This window comes from Lynx canadensis, chromosome D1, assembly GCF_007474595.2.
Source record: "Lynx canadensis isolate LIC74 chromosome D1, mLynCan4.pri.v2, whole genome shotgun sequence".
Taxonomy (NCBI): domain Eukaryota; kingdom Metazoa; phylum Chordata; class Mammalia; order Carnivora; family Felidae; genus Lynx; species Lynx canadensis.
This window is the reverse complement of record NC_044312.2, coordinates 99,726,723-99,746,158: the sequence shown is the minus strand read 5'-3', so window position 1 is coordinate 99,746,158 and position 19,436 is coordinate 99,726,723. Positions and strand designations below refer to the sequence as shown.

At 50.5% G+C, this 19,436-nt stretch overlaps 1 protein-coding gene across 1 annotated transcript; it reads left to right on the top strand.

Moving 5' to 3' along the window:
* Positions 1 to 32: 32 nt before the first annotated feature.
* Positions 33 to 19,369, top strand: RAPSN (receptor associated protein of the synapse). Its single transcript, XM_032594886.1, has 9 exons — positions 33 to 113; positions 9,029 to 9,232; positions 9,746 to 10,084; positions 15,641 to 15,799; positions 16,313 to 16,411; positions 16,488 to 16,610; positions 17,121 to 17,174; positions 18,403 to 18,602; positions 19,058 to 19,369. The coding sequence occupies exons 2-9, from the start codon at positions 9,041 to 9,043 to the stop codon at positions 19,128 to 19,130; spliced, it is 1,239 nt and encodes a 412-aa protein (XP_032450777.1). The 5' UTR covers positions 33 to 113; positions 9,029 to 9,040; the 3' UTR covers positions 19,131 to 19,369.
* The last annotated feature ends 67 nt before the right edge of the window (positions 19,370 to 19,436 follow it).

Genomic DNA, 19,436 nt, shown 5'->3' with positions numbered 1-19,436 from the left:
CAACTTTCTCAGCCAGCACACTGCCCTAAGGCTCCCAGGTCCTTCACCTAGCGTGCTCACCTGAGCGTCTCAGTCCCTGATGAAGAAAGGCATTAGGAAGGAGATGAGACCAGGTTTGTGACTTTACCTCTGGGAATGTCATACTAATGTCTGATGGCATTGCCCTTCCAGGAGGGATCAGAGAGGGTTTTTTCTTGCACCTTCTGCCTCTCTCAAGCATTTTCCTTCTCTCTCAGGAGTCCTTTCCAACCCCCACCATCTGGTGTTTAATTTCTTCTGCATACATTGACTTTCTCTTCCCCGGTAAAGGCTTCAGCTCTAGGGATGGCTCTTGCTTTTTAAATCAAAGTCAGAGTCTTGGGAGGGGAAATGGAACACAGTTCAACCGAGAAGAGCCATCCTGATGCTCCTGCAGTTGAGGCTCCAGGACTTGAGCCGTGCCTGCATCCCCACCAACACCCCCTCCACCCCCAAGTCGGGGGGGGGGGGGTCCCACTGACCTGAGGCCTCCTGAGGTTTTGGTATTTTTAAACAGCTTGATGGAGATAGAAATCTCATAGTCTACAATCCACCCACTTAGAGCGGACAGGTCTTTGGATTTTAGTGTTGTGCAACCATCACCACAGCCTAATTTTAGAACATGTTCATCCACCCCAAAAAGAAACCCCATACTCATTAGCAGTCACTCCCCTTCTCACCTCCTCCTTGTCCCCAGTCCCTGACAACCACTAATCTTTCTGCGCTATAGATTTGCCTATTCTAGATGTGTCCTATAAATGCAGTCATAGAATATGTGCCTTTTGTGTCTGGCTTTCGCTTGGGCTACCTCCCGAGGCCTGTTCTTTCCTCCCCCTGCCTGAAAGCAACTCAGCATTAGGAGCCACCTGCTCCTGCCATTCCTGGTCCTTCTGAGCTCTCCACACAGTCCAGCCACGTGTCTGTAGCCCCTGTCGCTTCCATCTCTCCTGGCTCCTCTTGTTACCTGCTGTACCATCTGCCTCCCCCTGAATCTGGCTGTCTTCTGGGCCTGTCTACACTGTCCAGTTCGATTACTCACTAGCCACGGTAGCTGTTTAAAATAAATTTCATCCCTCACTTTCACCCTGAAGCTACATGAGACCAGTGGCCCCTGCATTGGACAGTGGAGGGACCTAGAACATCTCCATCACGGCAATTAGTTACAGTGGTCAGGACTGTTCTAGATGTTACTTTGCATTTCTTTATATATATATATATATATATATATATATATATATATATATATATATACACACAGAGAGAGAGAGAGTGAGAGAGAGCGCGCTTGAGCCAGGAATGGGTAGGGAACGGAGGGGAGAAGAATGCCAAGCAGGCTCTGCATTATCAGCACACTGGGCTCAAACTCACAAACTGAGATCGTGACCTGAGTCGAAATCAGGAGTCGGACGCTTCACCAACTGAGCCACCCGGTGCCCCAGCATTACTTTACCTTTAAGAAGACAAAACAACTCCCAAGGTGCGTGAGTGGCTCAGTCGGTTAAGCATCCAACTTTTGCTCAGGTCATGATCTCACAGTTAACGGGTTCGAGCCCCGCGTCAGGCTCTGCACTGACAGCTCAGAGCCTGGAGCCTGCTTCGGAGTCTGTGTCTCCCTCTTTCTCTGCCCCTCCACCACGCGCACACACTCTCTCTGTCTCTTTCAAAAATAAATAAGCGTTAAAAAAAATCTTAAAAAGATGACAAAATAACTCCCATTTATGGATTGTATCTGTTCTCCTCCACCCAGCACCTGGCAGCATAGGAAGGTGGAGACTGAGGCACAGAGAAGCTACAATTGTCACATAGCTCTAAGTAGGAAAGTTAGGTTTTTAACCCAGGTCAACCTGACTTTGAACTCCCTGTAGAGCATATTCCTTTGGGAGGGTCTATGGTGGACCCTTGTTTAAATTCCACCTCAAGGGGCACCTGGGTGGCTCAGTGGCTCCTTGGAGCCCCAAAGATGAACAGATACCAAAAGATGATAATTGATTTTGGTCAAGAGCTTCCTGATGTGCTCCCCTGCCCCCAATTACATTAGAGTTTGATTTTGAAATTTCCACCCACTCCAGAAGAAAGGGGATCCTTTCCTTTCATACCTTGTTTATACATCGCTCCCAGCCAGTACCTGAGTTCAACGTAGGGCCTCAGTGGCCTTGAAACAAATGACAGCCAAGTCCCTTAGAGCCTTTTTACAGGGGCCCTGCTAATACAACTCCCAAGGCAGCCCCCAGAGGCCCTGTCCCACAAGGAAGTTGGTGCCAGCACCTGCTTGGCCCTGTGCTGCAGGAGAGCCCCCGTGGCAGTCTGGGAACTCCGAGAGAGGGGAACCTACCTGCGGTCCTCCAGCCTTGAGACTGTCCCCGACCCAGTCATCCTTGAATGTGCCCACAGCCTGACACAATGACCTTTTCAGTTTTTTTTAATTTTTAAAAAATGTTTGTTTATTTTGGGGAGAGCACGAGCGGGGGTGGGCAGAGAAAGGTGACAGAGGATCCAAAGCAGGCTCTGCGTTGACAGCAGTGAGCCCACTGGGGGGCTCCAACTCACAAACCGCAAGATCATGACTTGAGCCAAAGTTGGACACTCAACTGACTGAGCCACCCAGGTGCCCCCACAATGACCTTTTTAAAAAATCATTTCAGGGGCGCCTGGGTGGCTCAGTCGGTTAAATGACTGACTTCGGCTCAGGTCAAATCTCAAGGTTCGTGAGTTCGAGCCCCTCATCGGGCTCTGTGCTGACCGCTCGGAGCCTGGAGCCTGCTTTGGATTCTGTGTCTCCCTCTCGCTCTGCCCCTCCTCGCCTCATGCTTTGTCTCTGTCTCTCGGAAATAAGTGTTAAAAAATTTTTTTAAATCATTTTAGGGTTCTAGTTTTTTTTTTTTTTTTTTTAATTAAATAGTTATATAGAAGAAGCTTTAGAGTATGGTGGGAAAAGATTTGTTCAGGAATCTCTTAATCTGGTCGGACCACTAGTCCTGGGACCTTGGGCAAGTAAGTGACTTGATTCTCTCAGCCTCACATTCCTCATGTGCCAAATGGAAGTGAAGACACCCACCCAGCAGAGCTGGGAAGATGAGAGATTGGCACAGGGCCGCCCCTGGCAAACACTTGTTCAACTTGCTAAAAACCCTAAGTATATAAAAGTTAGAAGTGAGCGTTTCCCCATCCCACAGCCCATTGATAACTGTTAAACAGATGGGGTAAGTGTGCTTCCAGAATTTTTCTCTCTATATACAAAAAATATGTACATATATAATTTTTGTTAATAAAAATGAGATCGTGTCATAATGTACAGAATGTTCTGCAGCGTGCATTTTTCATTTACTATGTCACGGGCACCCTTCCATCTCAGTATGTACTCCACCATCTACAGCTTTCACTTTTAGAGGCTACAGAGCATTTCACGGTTTCTTCACCACTTTCCTACTGGACATAGATTATTTCTAGTTTTTCCACTATTACAAACAGTAAAAGCCAATTCCAGGAAGGTTCAGTAGGCCCATTATAGGGGTGTTAGTTCAATGACTCGTTTTCATAGAAACTTTACCAGAGAGATGATACCCCAATTTACAACCAGGAAAATGAATGTGTCGAGAGGAACAAACTGCCCAAGGATCCCACAAATCCCGGCAGAGGGGGCCTGAGACTGTCCCCTCTGGTCACATTTGTCACGCTTCTGCAGCAGGGGCCAGGCAGGCAATGCAAGTGAGTGAACGGAGGCCGACCTAAGATGACAGATGACACCCGGCCTCAGTGTCAAGGCAAAAACAGTGGGAGCGAGGTGGGGGCTGTGGGTGAAAGAGACATTCTTGGTCTGCCTACCTGACTGGTTGACCTGCAGAATACCAGGACCAAGGGTGTTTGAGCTCCTGTCTCCAGGAGAAGCAGAAAATGCCGAGTTTTATATAAAATCTCCGAGGTAACAAATGTGGCCAACCAACTCAGAGATCTCCAGCCTTTGCATGCCACATTGAGACCCCTGCTTCAGCCCCAAATTCTACTTTTTTTTTAATGTTTATTTATTTTTGAGAGACAGAGACAGAGTGTGAGAGTGGGAGGGACAGAGAGAGAGAGAGGGAGACACAATCTGAAGCAGTCTCCAGGCTCTGAGCTGTCAGTACAGAGCCCGACTGGGGCTTGAACTCAAGAGCTGTGAGATCCCGACCTGAGCCGAAGTCAGAAGCTTAACTGACTGAGCCACCCAGGCACCCCTGATGCTACTTTTGATTATAAAGCAGGGGTCTAGCATGTGAGGCACGTAGCTTGTACCTGACACAGAAGGCACTTGGTAGAAACCTCCGTGCCCCCGTGCCACACCACCCTGGGAGGTTAAGTGGCCCCGAAAGGACCATTTCAATCTGTCCTTTTGACTTCCAGGGGCCATTTGTCTGCCTTCACTGCCATGCATTGGTGAGCAAGGCTTGACTCTTGACCCTCTCCTGAGCCGCCTTTGTATACATTTCTTCTGGCCACCCTGACCAGAGCCTCGGTTCTGTTGTTATTTCTGAAAACGGGTGTCCAATTCCCCTTTACTTTTCTCCCTCTCCCTCCTCCTTCCTGAGACAGTATCATGGTTAAGAGAGGGACCGCTGAGGTCACACTGCTCAGATCCGGTCCCTGCTCTGTCTCTAGCCGTGTGGTCTTGGGCAGGTCAAATTACCTCTCGGTGCCTCAGTTTCCTCATCTGTAAACTGAAGGAAATGTTTAGCTCAGGAAATTTTAGTTGTCGTTCTTCCGTTGGTCTCACTTCGCCAGGGGCTGTGCAGGTGCTAGGGGTACAAAGACAAACCACAGCCTTTGCCCTAAAGGAGCATGACCTTGACATAACTGTGCAGTAGTCCGTAAAGGGCTGACTGGGGGACAGAGGGAAACTTTTCTCCTGCCCAGTTTTCAAGTTCTGAGATCATGTGAGTTCCCAGGGACCCAAAAGGTACCCAGACTCCTTTGGGGCAGATGTAGGCTGCCCATGTCCTTTCCTTCCTGCCAAAGACCAAGATGAATTCAGGTCTAGACTTTTGAGTGGGAGTGAATCTGCTAGGTCTTTCACTTTCCCTGTGGGCCCAGTTTCCTTCCCCTCTGGAGGTTAACTTTCACCAAGGACCCACCTTCCCAGATGAGAGGAAGATCCCAGTCAACACTCCTGTGCGAGTGGCTCCTTGGCTGGCCACCGAAACTCCCTCTCTCCCCCTTTCCCAGGTTCCGTGGTGGGGATTCAAGAGCACTTCCCCCTGGGGAGTGCCCCTGACCTTGCCTGGCCCCATGGGTCTTTTCCCTACATCCTCTCCACCCTCTGCTGCGCTGTGACCCTGGGGCATGGACTCCTGAACTGGCTGTGAGCCCTCCTGCTCCAGATTGCCCCTCTCTGGACCCACGTGCCTCACAGTAAAGAGGAAGCCAGCTCTGCCCACACCTCGGTTTCCCCAGGGTGAGGCAGGACATGGCAGATTGGCTGTGAAGCCTGCAGCGGTTGCTTTGAATTTCAAAATTAGACTTTTGTTCCTCCCCCTTTTCCCATTCATTCATTCAGCATGTTCATTGAGTGGCCATGCCTGGCCTGGCCCTGGAGATAGTCAGCGGTGGATGAGACAGAGACATGCCCACACATGTGAGTAGGGAAACGGATGTTAAGCAAATAACCTTATTGATGAATATAAAATTATAGAGGTAAGTCTTGTATCAGAATGGAATGTGATTCTCCACAAGAGCATAATAAGCTGACTCACCCTAACTAGAATGTAACTAGGCAGAATATTGGGGTAAGGAGGAAGAAAGGAATCAAGAGGTACAAAGGCCCTGGGGCAAACAGGTTGGCAATTCCTCAGAAGTTGAACACCACAAAAAATGAAAACATGGGAGGATGTTGGTGGCTCAAGCAGTTGAGCGTCCAACCTTTTTTTTTTTTTATGTTTATTTATTTTTGAGAGATAGAGACAGAGAGCGAGTTGGGGAGAGGCAGAGAGAGAGGGAGACACAGAATCTGAAACAGGCTCTGAGCTGTCAGCACAGAGCCCGACACGGGGCTCAAACTCGGGAACGGTGAGACCACGACCTAGGCTGAAGTCAGACACTTCACTGACTGAGCCACCCAGGTGCCCAACTGTCTGACTTTTGATTTCAGGTCAGGTCATGGTCTCATGGTTCATGAGTTCGAGCCCTGCCTGCATTGGGCTCTGTGCTGACAGTGTGGATCCTGCTTGGGATTTTCTCTCTCCCTCTCCCTGCCCCTCCCCTGCTTGTTCTCTCTCTCTCTCTCTCTCTCTCTCTCTCTCTCTCTCAAAACTAAATAGACTTTAAAAATAAAAAATAATAAAAATAATTTTTTAAAAAGACAGTAGATAGTGGTTGTGGGGTGTATTAATTTGCTCGGGCTGCCATAACAAAGTACCATAGACTGAGTGGCTTAAACAGTAGGAATTTATTTTCTAAAGTTCTAGAAGCCAGAAGTCAGAGATCAAGTGTTGAAAGGGTGGGTTCCTCCTGAGGCCTCTCTCCTTGACTTGTAAGATGGCTGTCTTTTTTCTATGTCCTCACTTGGTCTTACAATGTGTGTCTGTGTCCTGATCTCTCTCTTATGACACTAGTCATATTAGGTTAGGGCCCTCCCTAATGACTTCATTTTACCTCTTTAAAGATGGTGTCTATGGGGCGCCTGGGTGGCTCAGTTGGTAAGCGTCCGACTTCAGCTCAGGTCATGATCTCACGGTTTGTGAGCTCGAGCCCCGCATTGAGCTCTGTGCTGACAGCTCAGGGCACGTAGCCTGCTTCAGATTCTGTGTCTCCCTCTCTCTCTGCTCCTCCCCCACTCACACTCTATCTCTCACTCAAAACTTAATAAACATTAAAAAAAAAATGGAAAAAAAAAGATGGTGTCTCTAAGTGCATCCCATCTAGGGGTAAGTCTTCAACATATGGATCAGGGAGGGCACCGATTCAGCCATAATGGGGGGGATAGAGTGACTTCTCATCAGTATGGGGCTTCTTTTTGACGTGGTAAAAATATTCTGGAATTAATGGTGATCAATGCACAAATTTGTGAATATACTAAAAACTCTGTCCATCCTGAAAGAAGGATCTTTGCTCTGGGGCAAGAAAGAGCCTGGTGTGCAGAGAAGAACAAGAAAAATCAGGGGAGACGAGCTGGTGGGATTGGCAGGGCCCTGTCACCTAGAGTGTCTCAATACTAGGACCCCCAATATTTCAAGCGTCTGCTCTCTATTTAAGACATGCTGCTCTCCAAATAGATGTCTATATAAGACAGCTCTACATAAGGTGCCTGGGTGGCTCAGTTGGTTGAGCGTCTGACTCTTGGTTTCAGCTTGGGTCGTGATCTCAGGGTCCTCAGGTCAAGCCCTGTGTCAGGCCCCACACTGGGCACAGAGCCTGCTTGGGATTCTCTTTCTCCCTCTACTGCTTGTACTCTCTCTCTCTCTCTCTCTGAGAACCTACTGCTTTAAGTAAACTTATTTTCAAAAATTTTTAGGGGCGCCTGGGTGGCTCAGTCGGTTAAGCGTCCAACTTCAGCTCAGGTCATGATCTCGTGGTTCATGGGTTTGAGCCCCGCATCGGGCTCTGTGCTGACAGCTCAGAGCCTGGAGCCTGTTTCGGATTCTGTGTCTCCCTCTCTCTCTGCCCCTCCCCAACTCGCGTTCTGTCTCTCAAAAATAAATTTAAAAAAATTAAGAAAAAACATTAAACTTATATTCAAAAATTTTTTAATCTAAAAAAAAAAGAAGGGCAGGTAGCTTGGGTGGCTCAGTTGGTTGAGTGTCTGACTCTTGGTTTCCTCTCAGGTCATGATCCCAGGGTTGTGGGATCGAACCCCACATCAGGCTCTGTGCTGAGCATGGAGTCTGCTTAAGATTCTCTCTCTCTCTCTCTCTCTCTCTCTCTCTCTCTCTCTCTCTCTCTCTGTCTCTCTTTCTCCCTCTGCCCCTCTCCCCCCTTGCTTGCTCTCTCTCTCTCGAAATAAAAAATAAAATAAATTTTAGAAAAGATGTTGCCCTTCTCCACAGTGTCTGGCACTAAAGCACATTATTAGGAACTTTTCCAAACTGGGAAGGGGATTGGAATTGGGACACTTTTTAAATGTTCAAGGGTCAACTCCTGTCCCTGGTGGGTAGTGTGCCATGGAGCAGGTGGACACAGCGGGGGTGACCTCTTGCTTTTCTACATCTTCTTCAACGCTGAGTTCTAACAATCCACCGAGGTAGGTAACGGTACTCTTGCCCAAAGTCACACGGCCCACACAGCTAATAAATGGCAGAATCAGCCTGGCTCCAGAGTCCACGCTGTTCCCCACTACCCTATGCTGCCTCCTAACAACCCTGTGAGTTAGGGTTTATTAGCCTATTATTATCCTCATCTGACACGAGGAAGCTGAGGCGCAGGGGTGAATCACAAGGCTCAGGTCATACTGTGAGTAAGCACTCGGTGTTGGGGACAGTGTGGGCATGTGCGTGTGTAAGAGGCCTCGGTGCAGTGCCCGGAGAACCACAGAAACAAATCCTGGGGGAGGGTGGGTCTAGGGGGAAGGTTGCGATGGGGAGGGGCAGGGCTCGGGGCTGGCCACCCGCCTCACTTCATCCCTGCTTCCTCAGCCCACCTCTGGAGGCAGCTCCTTGGCCAGGCTCCGGGGAGGGCCTGTTCTGCCAGGGGAGTTGGGGCCAGTTTCAGAGGTGCCGAAGAGACACCCACGGGGCTGCCCAGGGAGCAGGGTGCCTGCATCCCTGGGCAGCCAGCTCCCAGCTTGGGGTGGGTGCAGCAGAGGCCCGCGTGACATTGTGGCTGACATTCCTCAGCGGCCACGTGGCCCCAACTGGCAGGGACAGCTGCGATCAGGGGCTGCACCAGCTTTGTTCCCAGGGTGGCGCCCGCTCTCCATCCAGGCCCTGCTCGCCTCCTGCCTGGTGCTGCTTTCCTGCCCGTGGCTCCGTGGGCAGCCGGCACCGTGGTCCCCGCCATGAGTGCCTAGAAGCCCGCAGCCACCAGGATCTCTCCGTGTGCCGGGCAGGGCTCTGGAAGGATGGGGCAGGACCAGACGAAGCAGCAGATCGAGAAGGGGCTCCAGTTGTACCAGTCCAACCAGACAGAGAAGGCGCTGCACGTGTGGATGAAGGTGCTGGAGAAGAGCGCGGACCTCGTGGGGCGCTTCCGCGTGCTGGGCTGCCTGGTCACGGCGCACTCGGAGATGGGCCGCTACAAAGAGATGCTGAAGGTGGGCCTGGCTGGCTCTCCCCGACCCCCCCCCCCCCGGCTCCCGACCCTCCCGCCTCCTCAGACTCCCCCGCGTCCCGTGGGCTAGCAGCACGGCCCCGTGGGGGGCTCTGAGTCCCATCTAGGGCCCTGTGGCCTTGAATTTGGGTGTCTGAAACGGAGACCGAACTTCTTAGCTTCAGAGTTTGGGGATCTCCAGGCCAGGTCTGAGAAGGCTCCAGCCTTCCCATTTGGGATTCCGAGTCGGAACCCCAGGGGACGTGGAGATCCAGGTTTGGGGCCGGGGGTGGGAGGCCCATGTAGCCTCGGGCCGAAAGGTGAAAGCTATGGATCTGAGTTTGGCTTCAGGGCTGACACTTCTCGCCTATGGCTGGGGAGCAGAGAACTCATCTGAGGCCGGGCTGGGTCCGAGCCGGGGGGCTGGGTCCTAGGCCTCGGCTGTGAGGCAGGGAGGAGGTTTGGGTCGGAGGCTCAGAGTCCAAGTGGAAGACACCTGCCCCCACCCTCCTGGCAGTTCGCTGTGGTGCAGATCGACACCGCTCGGGAGCTGGAGGATGCTGACTTCCTTCTGGAGAGCTACCTGAACCTGGCGCGCAGCAACGAGAAGCTGTGTGAGTTTCACAAGACCGTCTCCTACTGCAAGACCTGCCTCGGCCTGCCTGGCACCAGGGCAGGCGCCCAGCTCGGAGGCCAGGTCAGCCTGAGCATGGGCAATGCCTTTCTGGGCCTCAGCCTCTTCCAGAAGGCCCTGGAGAGCTTCGAGAAGGCCCTGCGCTATGCCCACAACAACGATGATGCCATGCTCGAGTGCCGTGTCTGCTGCAGCCTGGGCAGCTTCTATGCCCAGGTCAAGGTGGGCCTGGGCCCAGGGGGAGGGAGGGCGGCGGAGGGCTCCTGTCCCCTGACACCCTCGCACAAGCCCCGCTCTCCATTCAGGAACTCGCTGAGTTCTCCCACGTATGAGAGTCTGAGAGGGACGGTAAAGACTCACCAGGAAGGGCAGAGACAGAATTCAAACCTTGGTCTGTCTGCCTTCCTGGGAAATGGGAGGCTCCTGTGTGAGGACAGGCCAGGAACCCGCACTGCCGTGTGTTTTGCTGTGTGATCTTGGACACAGCACCTTTCCTCTCTGAACCTTGGTAGGTGCAGCTATAAAATGAGGGAGAATAGGGCCCACCCTCCAGCATGGTTGTAAGAATTCATTCATCAAATATGTATTGCCGGGCTCTGTTGGCTTGGGATGCAAGCAGGGAAAACAACAACAAAGCCTCTGGCCTTGTGAAGGTTGCATTTTAGAAAACAACAAATAAACACCATCAGTAAGTCAATCATACAGCATGCTAGAAAGTGCTTAGGAGAGGGGCACCTGGATGGCTCAGTCAGTTAAGCATCCGAACCTTGATTTCGGCTCAGGTCTTGATCTCTCAGTTTGTGGGCTGGAGCCCCACGTAGACTCCGTGCCAACAGTGCAGAGGCTGCTAGGGATTCTCTCTCTCTCTCTGTTTCTCTCCCTCAAAATGAATATGTAAACATTAAGAAGAAGAAGAAGAAGAAGAAGAAGAAGGAGGAGGAGGAGGAGGAGGAGGAGGAGGAGGAGAAAGTGCTCAGGAGAAAGGAAAGAAGGAAAAGGGGGTGGGAAGTGCCAAGGATGGAGTGTTGCAGCTTCAAATAGGGTGATTGGAAGGCTTCATAGAGGTGGCATCAGCCTGGTGATTGGAAGCAGACGAGAGGGTGAGCCATGCTGAAATCTGGCAAAAGCATGAAAAAGGAGACAACAGCTAAAGCAAAACCCTGCTCTGGGCGGGGTAAGAAAGGGAAATAGCTGGCATGTTCCAGGGCTGATGGAGGCCAGCATGACGGCAGCAGGTGTGTGAGAAGGAGGTAGGAGGTGGGGAGGTCCAAGAGGTAAGGAGGGGGGGAGGGGAGAAGGCAGATTGCGAATGAACTGATGGAGGCAGTGACCACAGGCTTCTTTCTGGTCCAGTGTCGGTTCTCCTGGGACCCCAAGGCATCCAGGCTGCTCTTGGCCCACGGGAGCGGGGGGAGGGGGGCGTTGATGCCTGGCATACAGTAGATGCTTAATAAATCTGGGGGTAACTGGGTGTGTAAATGCTGATGAACTGGAGGTGGGGTGTGAGGAGATGAGAGTCAGCCAGGACAACACCGAGGATTTTGTTTTCAGCAACTAGGTGTATGAAGAATCCATTCAGGGCCACCTGGGTGGCGCAGTGGGTTAAGCATCAGACTCTTGATCTCAGATCAGGTCATGATCTTGTGGGTTAGTGGTTAGAGCCCCACATGGGGCTCTGCACTGATGGCCAGGGGCCTGCTTGGGATTCTGTCTCTCCTTCTCTCTGCCCCTCCCTGGCTTGTGCTCATGCTCTCTCTCTCTCAAAATAAATAAACTTAAAAAAATTTTTTTGAAGAATCCATTCAGTGAGATTTGATAAGATGGGAGAGGGACGAGGTGTCTTAAAACCTTTTTTATTACAAAGAAAATTAACCATATAGGAAAATAGAATACTATAATGAATCTGCATATACCCACTTAGATTTAACAATTATTATTTTGCCATAGTTGACTTACATATTTTAACTGAAGTGTTATGATAATGAAATTAGAGATATCGTGGTATTTTACCCCAAAGTAGTTCAGTATGTATCCCTGAAAGAAAAAAAAAGACATTTTCTTATATAAGGACACTTTCTTACATAATCACAATTATAAATTTCTCTGCTTATGCTGAAAACACGCCTTTACCCTCAGCTTCTATAAATTGGAACACAAGTAAGAGGCACATGTGCAGCAGGAATACGTCCCTTAAGTCTTTTCCAACAGAAAATTTCTCCCCTTTATTGTCTATGATTTAAAATGTTTAACAAAGTTTTATTTATTTTTGAGATTGGGGGGGGAGGGGCAGAGAGAGAGAGAGAGCGAGCGAGAGAGAGACAGAATCTGAAGCAGGTTCCAAGCTGTCAGCACAGAGCACGATGCAGGGCTCGAACCCACGATCGGGGAGATCATGACCTGAGCTGAAGTCAGATGTTTAACCGACTGAGCCACCCAGGTGCCCCTTTATAATTTTTATCGAAGAAGGCACTCATTGCCCTGTAACACGTTTCATCTCACTGTCCCATTGCTTCCGCAAGGAGTCCTTTGACTTGGTTTTTTTTCTCTCCTTTGCCCCCTGGGAACTGGAACTTAATGACTTGGGAAGAGTCAGGTCACAGCTTTTTGGTAAGAAGACTGTGTAAGCCCTGCTGCTCACCTCGTGTTGTATCAAATCCGATAGAGGGGGCGACAGCCTGATCCCTCTGTTTGAGGGGTCGCATTTCTCTTTTCGTGACCAGCAGGTGAGCTTGGGGTGTTGACACTGTGGCTCCCTGTGAATATTCAGTTCTGCAGTAACATTTTCCATAACGGTTTTAGCATCTAGTGATGTTTGTTGCCTGAATCACTTCTCTTATTTCAACTGTAATGAAATGGCGATTTCCAAGCTCTTACCATTCCTTCTATAATTGCTGCCCGGATTTCTCGGGAAGGACGAACTCTCCCCCTTCACGTGGGGCTAATTGGCTCCTCTGAAACACAGCTCCTACAGGAAAGGTGGAATAAGTACCTTCCTCTTTCCTTTCATTACCACTTTTGTAATAAGGAATTGTTGTCATAGCTGCCTTCGAGGATCAGATCACTTATTTGTTTTGCTTTCTTCTTTTGGAGTATCATTATAAAATCCTGGATTTTAAAAAAATATTCGATAGTCTTCAGTTAATTTCAATATTGTTCTTTGCAATGGTCAAATTATCTATTTTATTTTATTTTATTTATTTATTTATTTATTTATTTATTTATTTATTTATTTATTTTTTGAGACAGAGAGAGACAGAGTGTGAGCAGGGGAGGAGCTGAGGGGAAGGGGGACACAGAATCCCAAGCAGGCTCCAGGCTCCGAGCTGTCAGCACAGAGCCCGACGCGGGGCTCGAACTCACGGACTGTGACATCATGACCTGAGCTGAAGTCGGATGCTTAACCGACTGAGCCACCCAGGCGCCCCTACAAGGGTCAAATTATCTTAACTTTAGTTACCAGAATTCCTTCACTATGGCTCCTGTGTCCTTTTGGCAAGACTTCATTTAAACACTGAAAGTGTTCTTGTTTTCTGGAAGAATAAGCTGTCTCAGGCTCATTTTGTATATTTGCTGCCCCAGACCTGGAATTAGCCATTTCTCTGGGCTGTTTTTAGTGGGAAATTGTATTAAAGACCAAACGTGGGTTCTCAAGGTGCTCATTGCAACTGGGTTGTCATGGCTTCTAAATCTTTTTAGTTGCCAAGACAACTGAAGTTTATGCTAATATTTGCAATTCAAATCTAATGTTTCAGGATTTTCCGTAATTTATTTTAATCTTGATTTTCTTTTCTCTTAGGCTGAAAGTGTTGACTTTTAGCAACATAATTACGTATTTTAACACACAAAATACACAAAGTACTTTCAAAAGACAATACCAATATTACTTAAAAGAAAAAGACAACTGAAAGATGTTTAAGATTTCTTTGCTGTTTGGGGCGCCTGGGTGGCTCAGTCGGTTAAGCGTCCGACTTCAGTTCAGGTCATGTTCTCGCGGTCCATGAGTTTGAGCCCCGCGTCGGGCTCTGCTGACAGCTGGGAGCCTGAGGCCTGTTTCAGATTCTGTGTCTTCTCTCTCTCTGACCCTCCCCCGTTCATGCTCTGTCTCAAAAATAAATAAAAACATTAAAAAAATTAAAAAATAAATAAAAGATTTCTTTGCTATTCTTTTGTCTTTATCATATATTCTACTATGGATGAACTGTCCAACTACATATATACCAAGGTCATCTGAAATAATTTTTTCTGTGTGGTTATGTTAATATAATACATTATAATGTAATAATATATTATAGAATTATATTTAATATTATATTGCAGTATCATTATAATAATAGTATAATTAAACATAATTAATTAGAATATTAGTATGATGATACGCAATTAGGGTCATTTATTTAAATTTTCTTTTTCCTTTTCTTTCTTTTTTTTTTTAAGAGAGAGAATGTGAGTGAGGGAGAGGGGTAGAGGGAGAGAGAGAGGAAATCTTAAGCAGGCTCCACGTTAAGCACAGAACCCGATGTGGGGCTCAAACCCATGATCCTAGGATCATGACCTGAGTCTAAATCAGGAGTCCAACGCCCAACTGACTGAACCACCCAGTTGCCCCCTTTTATTTAGGATTAAAAAAAAATAAAAAAAAATTGAAGCTATAAAACATTTACATGTCTTCAAATTAAAAAGTATCTAACAAGGGGCACTTGGCTGGTTCAGTTGGTGGAGCATGTGACTCTTGACCTTGGGGTCCTGAGTTCCAGACCCATGTTGCGTAAAGATTACTTAACTAAATAAAACTAAAAAGTATGTAACAAAATTTGTGAGGAACTGGTTTTTATTGGAATTATCGAGAATTCTCTTTCAGTCATATTAACTGGGAGATGCTTGTTAGATATTAAGCGAGAGATCACACAGATTTTCTATGAGAAAGAACAGAGCAATGGGGCTGTAGCTGAAGGGGGACATGAGGTCAAAAGAAGGTTGTTTGATTTTGATTTATTTTCTCTAATGAGGTAAGAAACACCAGAATGCGTTTGTACACCAATGGGTATGATCGAGTTGAAAGAGACGGGGGATTTGTTCCAGAGCTCCATGGAGGGACTGACATCTGTGGGAGCCGGGAACCCTCCTCCACGGTGGCAGGAGGGAGGCAGAGAGTGGTCGATCTCGCGGATTAGGTGGAGAAGGTGGAGAGGGGAGAGTCCTTTTTGACTTTCTTCTGTTTTCCCTGAGGACATTGGCATCACCTCCTGATTTGGAGGTTGGAGGAGCAAGAAAGGACAAGGGAGTGATTTCTTTGCCTCAGTGGTCTGTTCTTCGGAGCAGACTGCGCTGGCAATCGGTCACTGAGCCTTCGGTGAGCACCCGCTCTGGGTACCAGGGGGCAGATGCTAGGGGTGGGGTGTCTGGTACTCTCCCTGCCACGTGTCTCTGAAGCTAAGGGGCCCCATTGGGACCCAGTGAGGAGAATGAATACCTTCTCATTCATTCCTTCACTCAACAATAGTCATGATGTGTCTACTAAGTGCCAAGAACTGTGCTAGGCTCTTGGGATCCATCAGCAAACCAGATGAAAGTTCACGGAGCCCACACATTTGCACCGGCTGTTCCCCCTGCCAGGATCACTCTATCCCTGGATTCTCAAAGGAATGACTGAACGCCGGTGGGGCCTGTGGGTACCCCTGGTTCCTGGAGAAGCCAGACCCTGGAGCCCTTGACTTAGAGGCAGCTCCTGCCATTCAGTGTGTCCCATCTTGTCCCATCTCCTCTCTGTGTCCCCCGCAGGACTACGAGAAAGCCCTGTTCTTCCCCTGCAAGGCCGCAGAGCTCGTTAACGACTACGGCAAAGGCTGGAGCCTCAAGTACCGGGCCATGAGCCAGTACCACATGGCCGTGGCGTATCGCCTGCTGGGCCACCTGGGCAGCGCCATGGAGTGTTGTGAGGTGGGGCAGGAGGGAAGGGAGGCAGGTGGAGGGTGGTGGTGTGGGCCAGGGTGTCCTCCTTCCACATCAACCCACTGAGGGCCCCAAGATCTGCCCTTGGCCTGGCTTCTGTAAGAGCCCCTGAAGGATGCGTTTATTCCACCATCCCCAAACCTCACTCCCTTCCAGGCCCTTCCCTCTGCCCACCCCAGACACACCCACTGTGGGACACTTTAAGTAGGAAGAGAGCCAGTCTCTGGAGGTCCACTGACCTGGGTTCAAATCCTAGCATTGCCACTTGCTAGCCGGGTGGCCTTGATCAAATCACTTCTGCTCTCTAAGCCTCAGTGTCCACTCCCCTGGGTGTCGAGAGGCCTCCGTGGTTCAGCGCGCGGGGCCTCAGCACGGTGCTAGGTGTACTGGGCTCTGAGGATGTCGGCGATCCCTGGCCACCCTTGTCAGCGGGTCCCACTGAGCGATGACACCCCAGTGGTGGGCAGATGAGCAGGCCTGAGTGACCAGCCTCCCTCACAGGAGTCTATGAAGATTGCACTGCAGCATGGGGACCGGCCACTACAGGCACTCTGCCTGCTCTGCTTTGCTGACATCCACCGGAGCCGTGGGGACCTGGAGGTGAGGTCACTGGAGAGCGGAGGGAGGGGTTGTAGGCCTGGCCCAGTCCGACTCCACCCTCCACCTGGCTGTGCAGACAGCCTTCCCCAGGTACGACTCCGCCATGAGCATCATGACTGAGATTGGAAACCGCCTGGGGCAGGTGCAGGTGCTGCTGGGTGTGGCCAAATGCTGGATAGCCAGGAAGGCACTGGACAAGGTGAGGTCGATCTCCTTCCTACCCGTTCCCGGCTTTCCCCACTGCCCCTATTTGGAGCCGGTGGGTGGGTCACCCAGAAATCTGTGGGGCTGGTTCTGGGCAGGACTCTTTCGGACACTTTGTCTGACGTCAGCCTCACCCGAACCCCATGAGGTGGGTACATTCCAAGTCATTTTCCCGACTCAGAGAAGGCCCATGAGGTGCCCAGACCCACAGCTAGTAAAGGGCCAGAACTGGATTTGAATTCAGGATGCCTTAACTGCTTTCGTGATTTCACGACACCCAAAGAGACAGAAATGTTCTTCCTATTCTGTATCTGAGTAAACTGAGGCAGCAGGTGACTTGCCCATAGAGCTCTGTGACTGTGCTCCAGCCTCCTTCTGCTACCTGCACACACAGGGCAGCTGCCCAGCTCCCTCCCCAGGCCCACCCCTCCCTAGCCCTCCCTTTCCTGTGAGCCAGGGCCTCTGTCAGACAGCTCTGCCTGCGGCCCTGGCCGGTGTCTTCCAGGCTCTGGATGCCATCGAGAAAGCCCAGGACCTGGCCGAGGAAGTGGGGAACAAGGTCAGACCTGATTCTGTCTTCTGGGTCTGGAGTCAAGAGCCCAAGGTGGGATCTTGGGTGTGTGGGGAGGGCTGTCCTGAGAGCCCACACATGCCCTGAGCCCTTCTGGATCTCCAGGAGTTGCCCCCACCCGTTCCCAGACCCTGGCTGTTTCTCTTCCACACAGAGAGCACTTTAGAGGGCAGGGCAAGAATTCCATAGCTCAGAGGAGATCAGAAGTCCTCAGAGCTTGATGGGCATTAAAACCCCTAACAGTGGGCCCCCCACCCACTGAGAACTGGGCACACACAGTTTCTTCTGGGTATTGATCCCAGTCATCACTATCTCCCTGCAAGTTGGGTACTGCAAGCCCCATTTTACAGATGAGGAAAGTGAGGCTCAGAGAGGTGCTCCACGTCCCACACTTGGGACCTGGTCAGTTGTTTTTTTTTTTTTTTTAATGTTTTCTGTATTTTGAGAGGGCACGAGCGGGGGAGGGGCAGAGAGAGAAGGGGACAGATGATCCGAAGTGGGCTCTGTGCTATCAGCACAGTGTGAGGCTTGAACTCACGAATCGTGAGATCATGACCTGAGCAGAAGTCGGACGCTCAACCGACTGAGCCCCCAGGTGCCCCGGGACCTGGTCTGTCTTAACTCCAAAGCCCATGTTCCTTCCATAGTGCATGTGGCCTCTCAAATTTAATAACTGTATCCAAACCTTTAAATGTTGAAAATAGACTCAGTGTTTCTTCAAGTCTTCTAGAAGATGTGAAATCCTCTGGGATCCGGTGTACATCCCAACTAAAATGCCAAATATCTTTGGTTTTGGCTAGATTATACCCAGTTTTACCCACATATCTCAGGTTGGCCAGAAATGCTGATGAGGTGGTGTATATATTTAATTAACAAAAACAGGACAGCAAATCAATTATTACAGAGTCCTTGCAGCAGATTTTGTCAATAAAATGCTTCAAAAACATTGGATTCCCAGCTAGTTCTAGGGGTGAGGACCACCTACTTCATCCACCTGCTCATTCTGCATGAGGGGAAACAAAGGCCCAGGGAGGGCAAGACGTTTTTTCCTAGGCCCATCAGGAAGGCCAGAACGCAGCCAGGACCGGACCCTGTGGGTCCTGACTGCCTGGTGGTCCCTCGGGGACAGCCTCTGGGGCTGGACAAGGAGGGAGGCTCTCCAGTAGTGACTTGGTCTTGTCCCCTACACCCACCCTCCCGTCCCTGCCGGCCCCAGCTGAGCCAACTCAAGCTGCACTGCCTGAGCGAGAGCATCTATCGCAGCAAGGGGCTGCAGAGGGAGCTGCGTGCGCACGTAGTGCGCTTCCATGAGTGCGTGGAGGAGACGGAGCTCTACTGCGGCCTGTGCGGCGAGTCCATAGGCGAGAGGAACAGCCGGCTGCAGGCCCTGCCCTGCTCCCACATCTTCCATCTCAGGTGAGGGCTCCTGGCCGGTGGGCAGGGGGCACCCAGGGTCCCTTTGGGGTACGCTAGGGCCCCAGCTGGCCTAACCACGATAGTGACGCTGAACATAGTGCTTTCTGCATTCCAAGCCTGCCCTAAGTGCTTCCCCTGTATTAACTCAGTGAATCCTCCCAGCAGCCCTTTGAGGTGGCCATTATCCTCCCCAAAGAGAATTCAGAGAGGCCTCTCAAAGGCCATGAGATTCAGACACCCAGGGCTACACAGGTACCGGCCTCCATGCCGATCTCCTGACTCCTGGCCTTCTGGAAGGCTCAGGACAGAGTGCCAGGGGCAAGCAGGATCCAGGGGGCCCTACCCTCTGCTTAGACACCTTCCCAGCTCCTACAGAGGGGAGGGGAGGAGAGAGAGCCCAGGCCCAGGACGGAAGCATGGGTTCAGTGAGTGGACAGAGCCCTTCGCGTCCCCAGGTGCCTGCAGAACAATGGGACACGCAGCTGCCCCAACTGCCGCCGCTCATCCATGAAGCCTGGCTTTGTGTGAGTCCCACCAGCAGTCTCGGGCTTCTGCCTCACTTCCCCATGCTCCTTCTCCACCACCGTGCGGGGGTCCCCTGACTGGCCATGTCTTGGACCCTCTTTACTCCTGGGGCAGCCGCCGGGGCCTCCTCCAACCTCAGTCAGGGCCCAGGGCCTGCCCACTGTTGCTCGTCCAGGCTCAGCTGCCCTCCCTGACTCTTTGTACTTTGCTCTTTATAGAAAAATAAACTGTTTGTACTTGAACCCAGCGATTCTGACTCTTTGTGGGTGTGCTGTGGCCAGCACAGACAGGACAGCTTCTTCTTCTCCA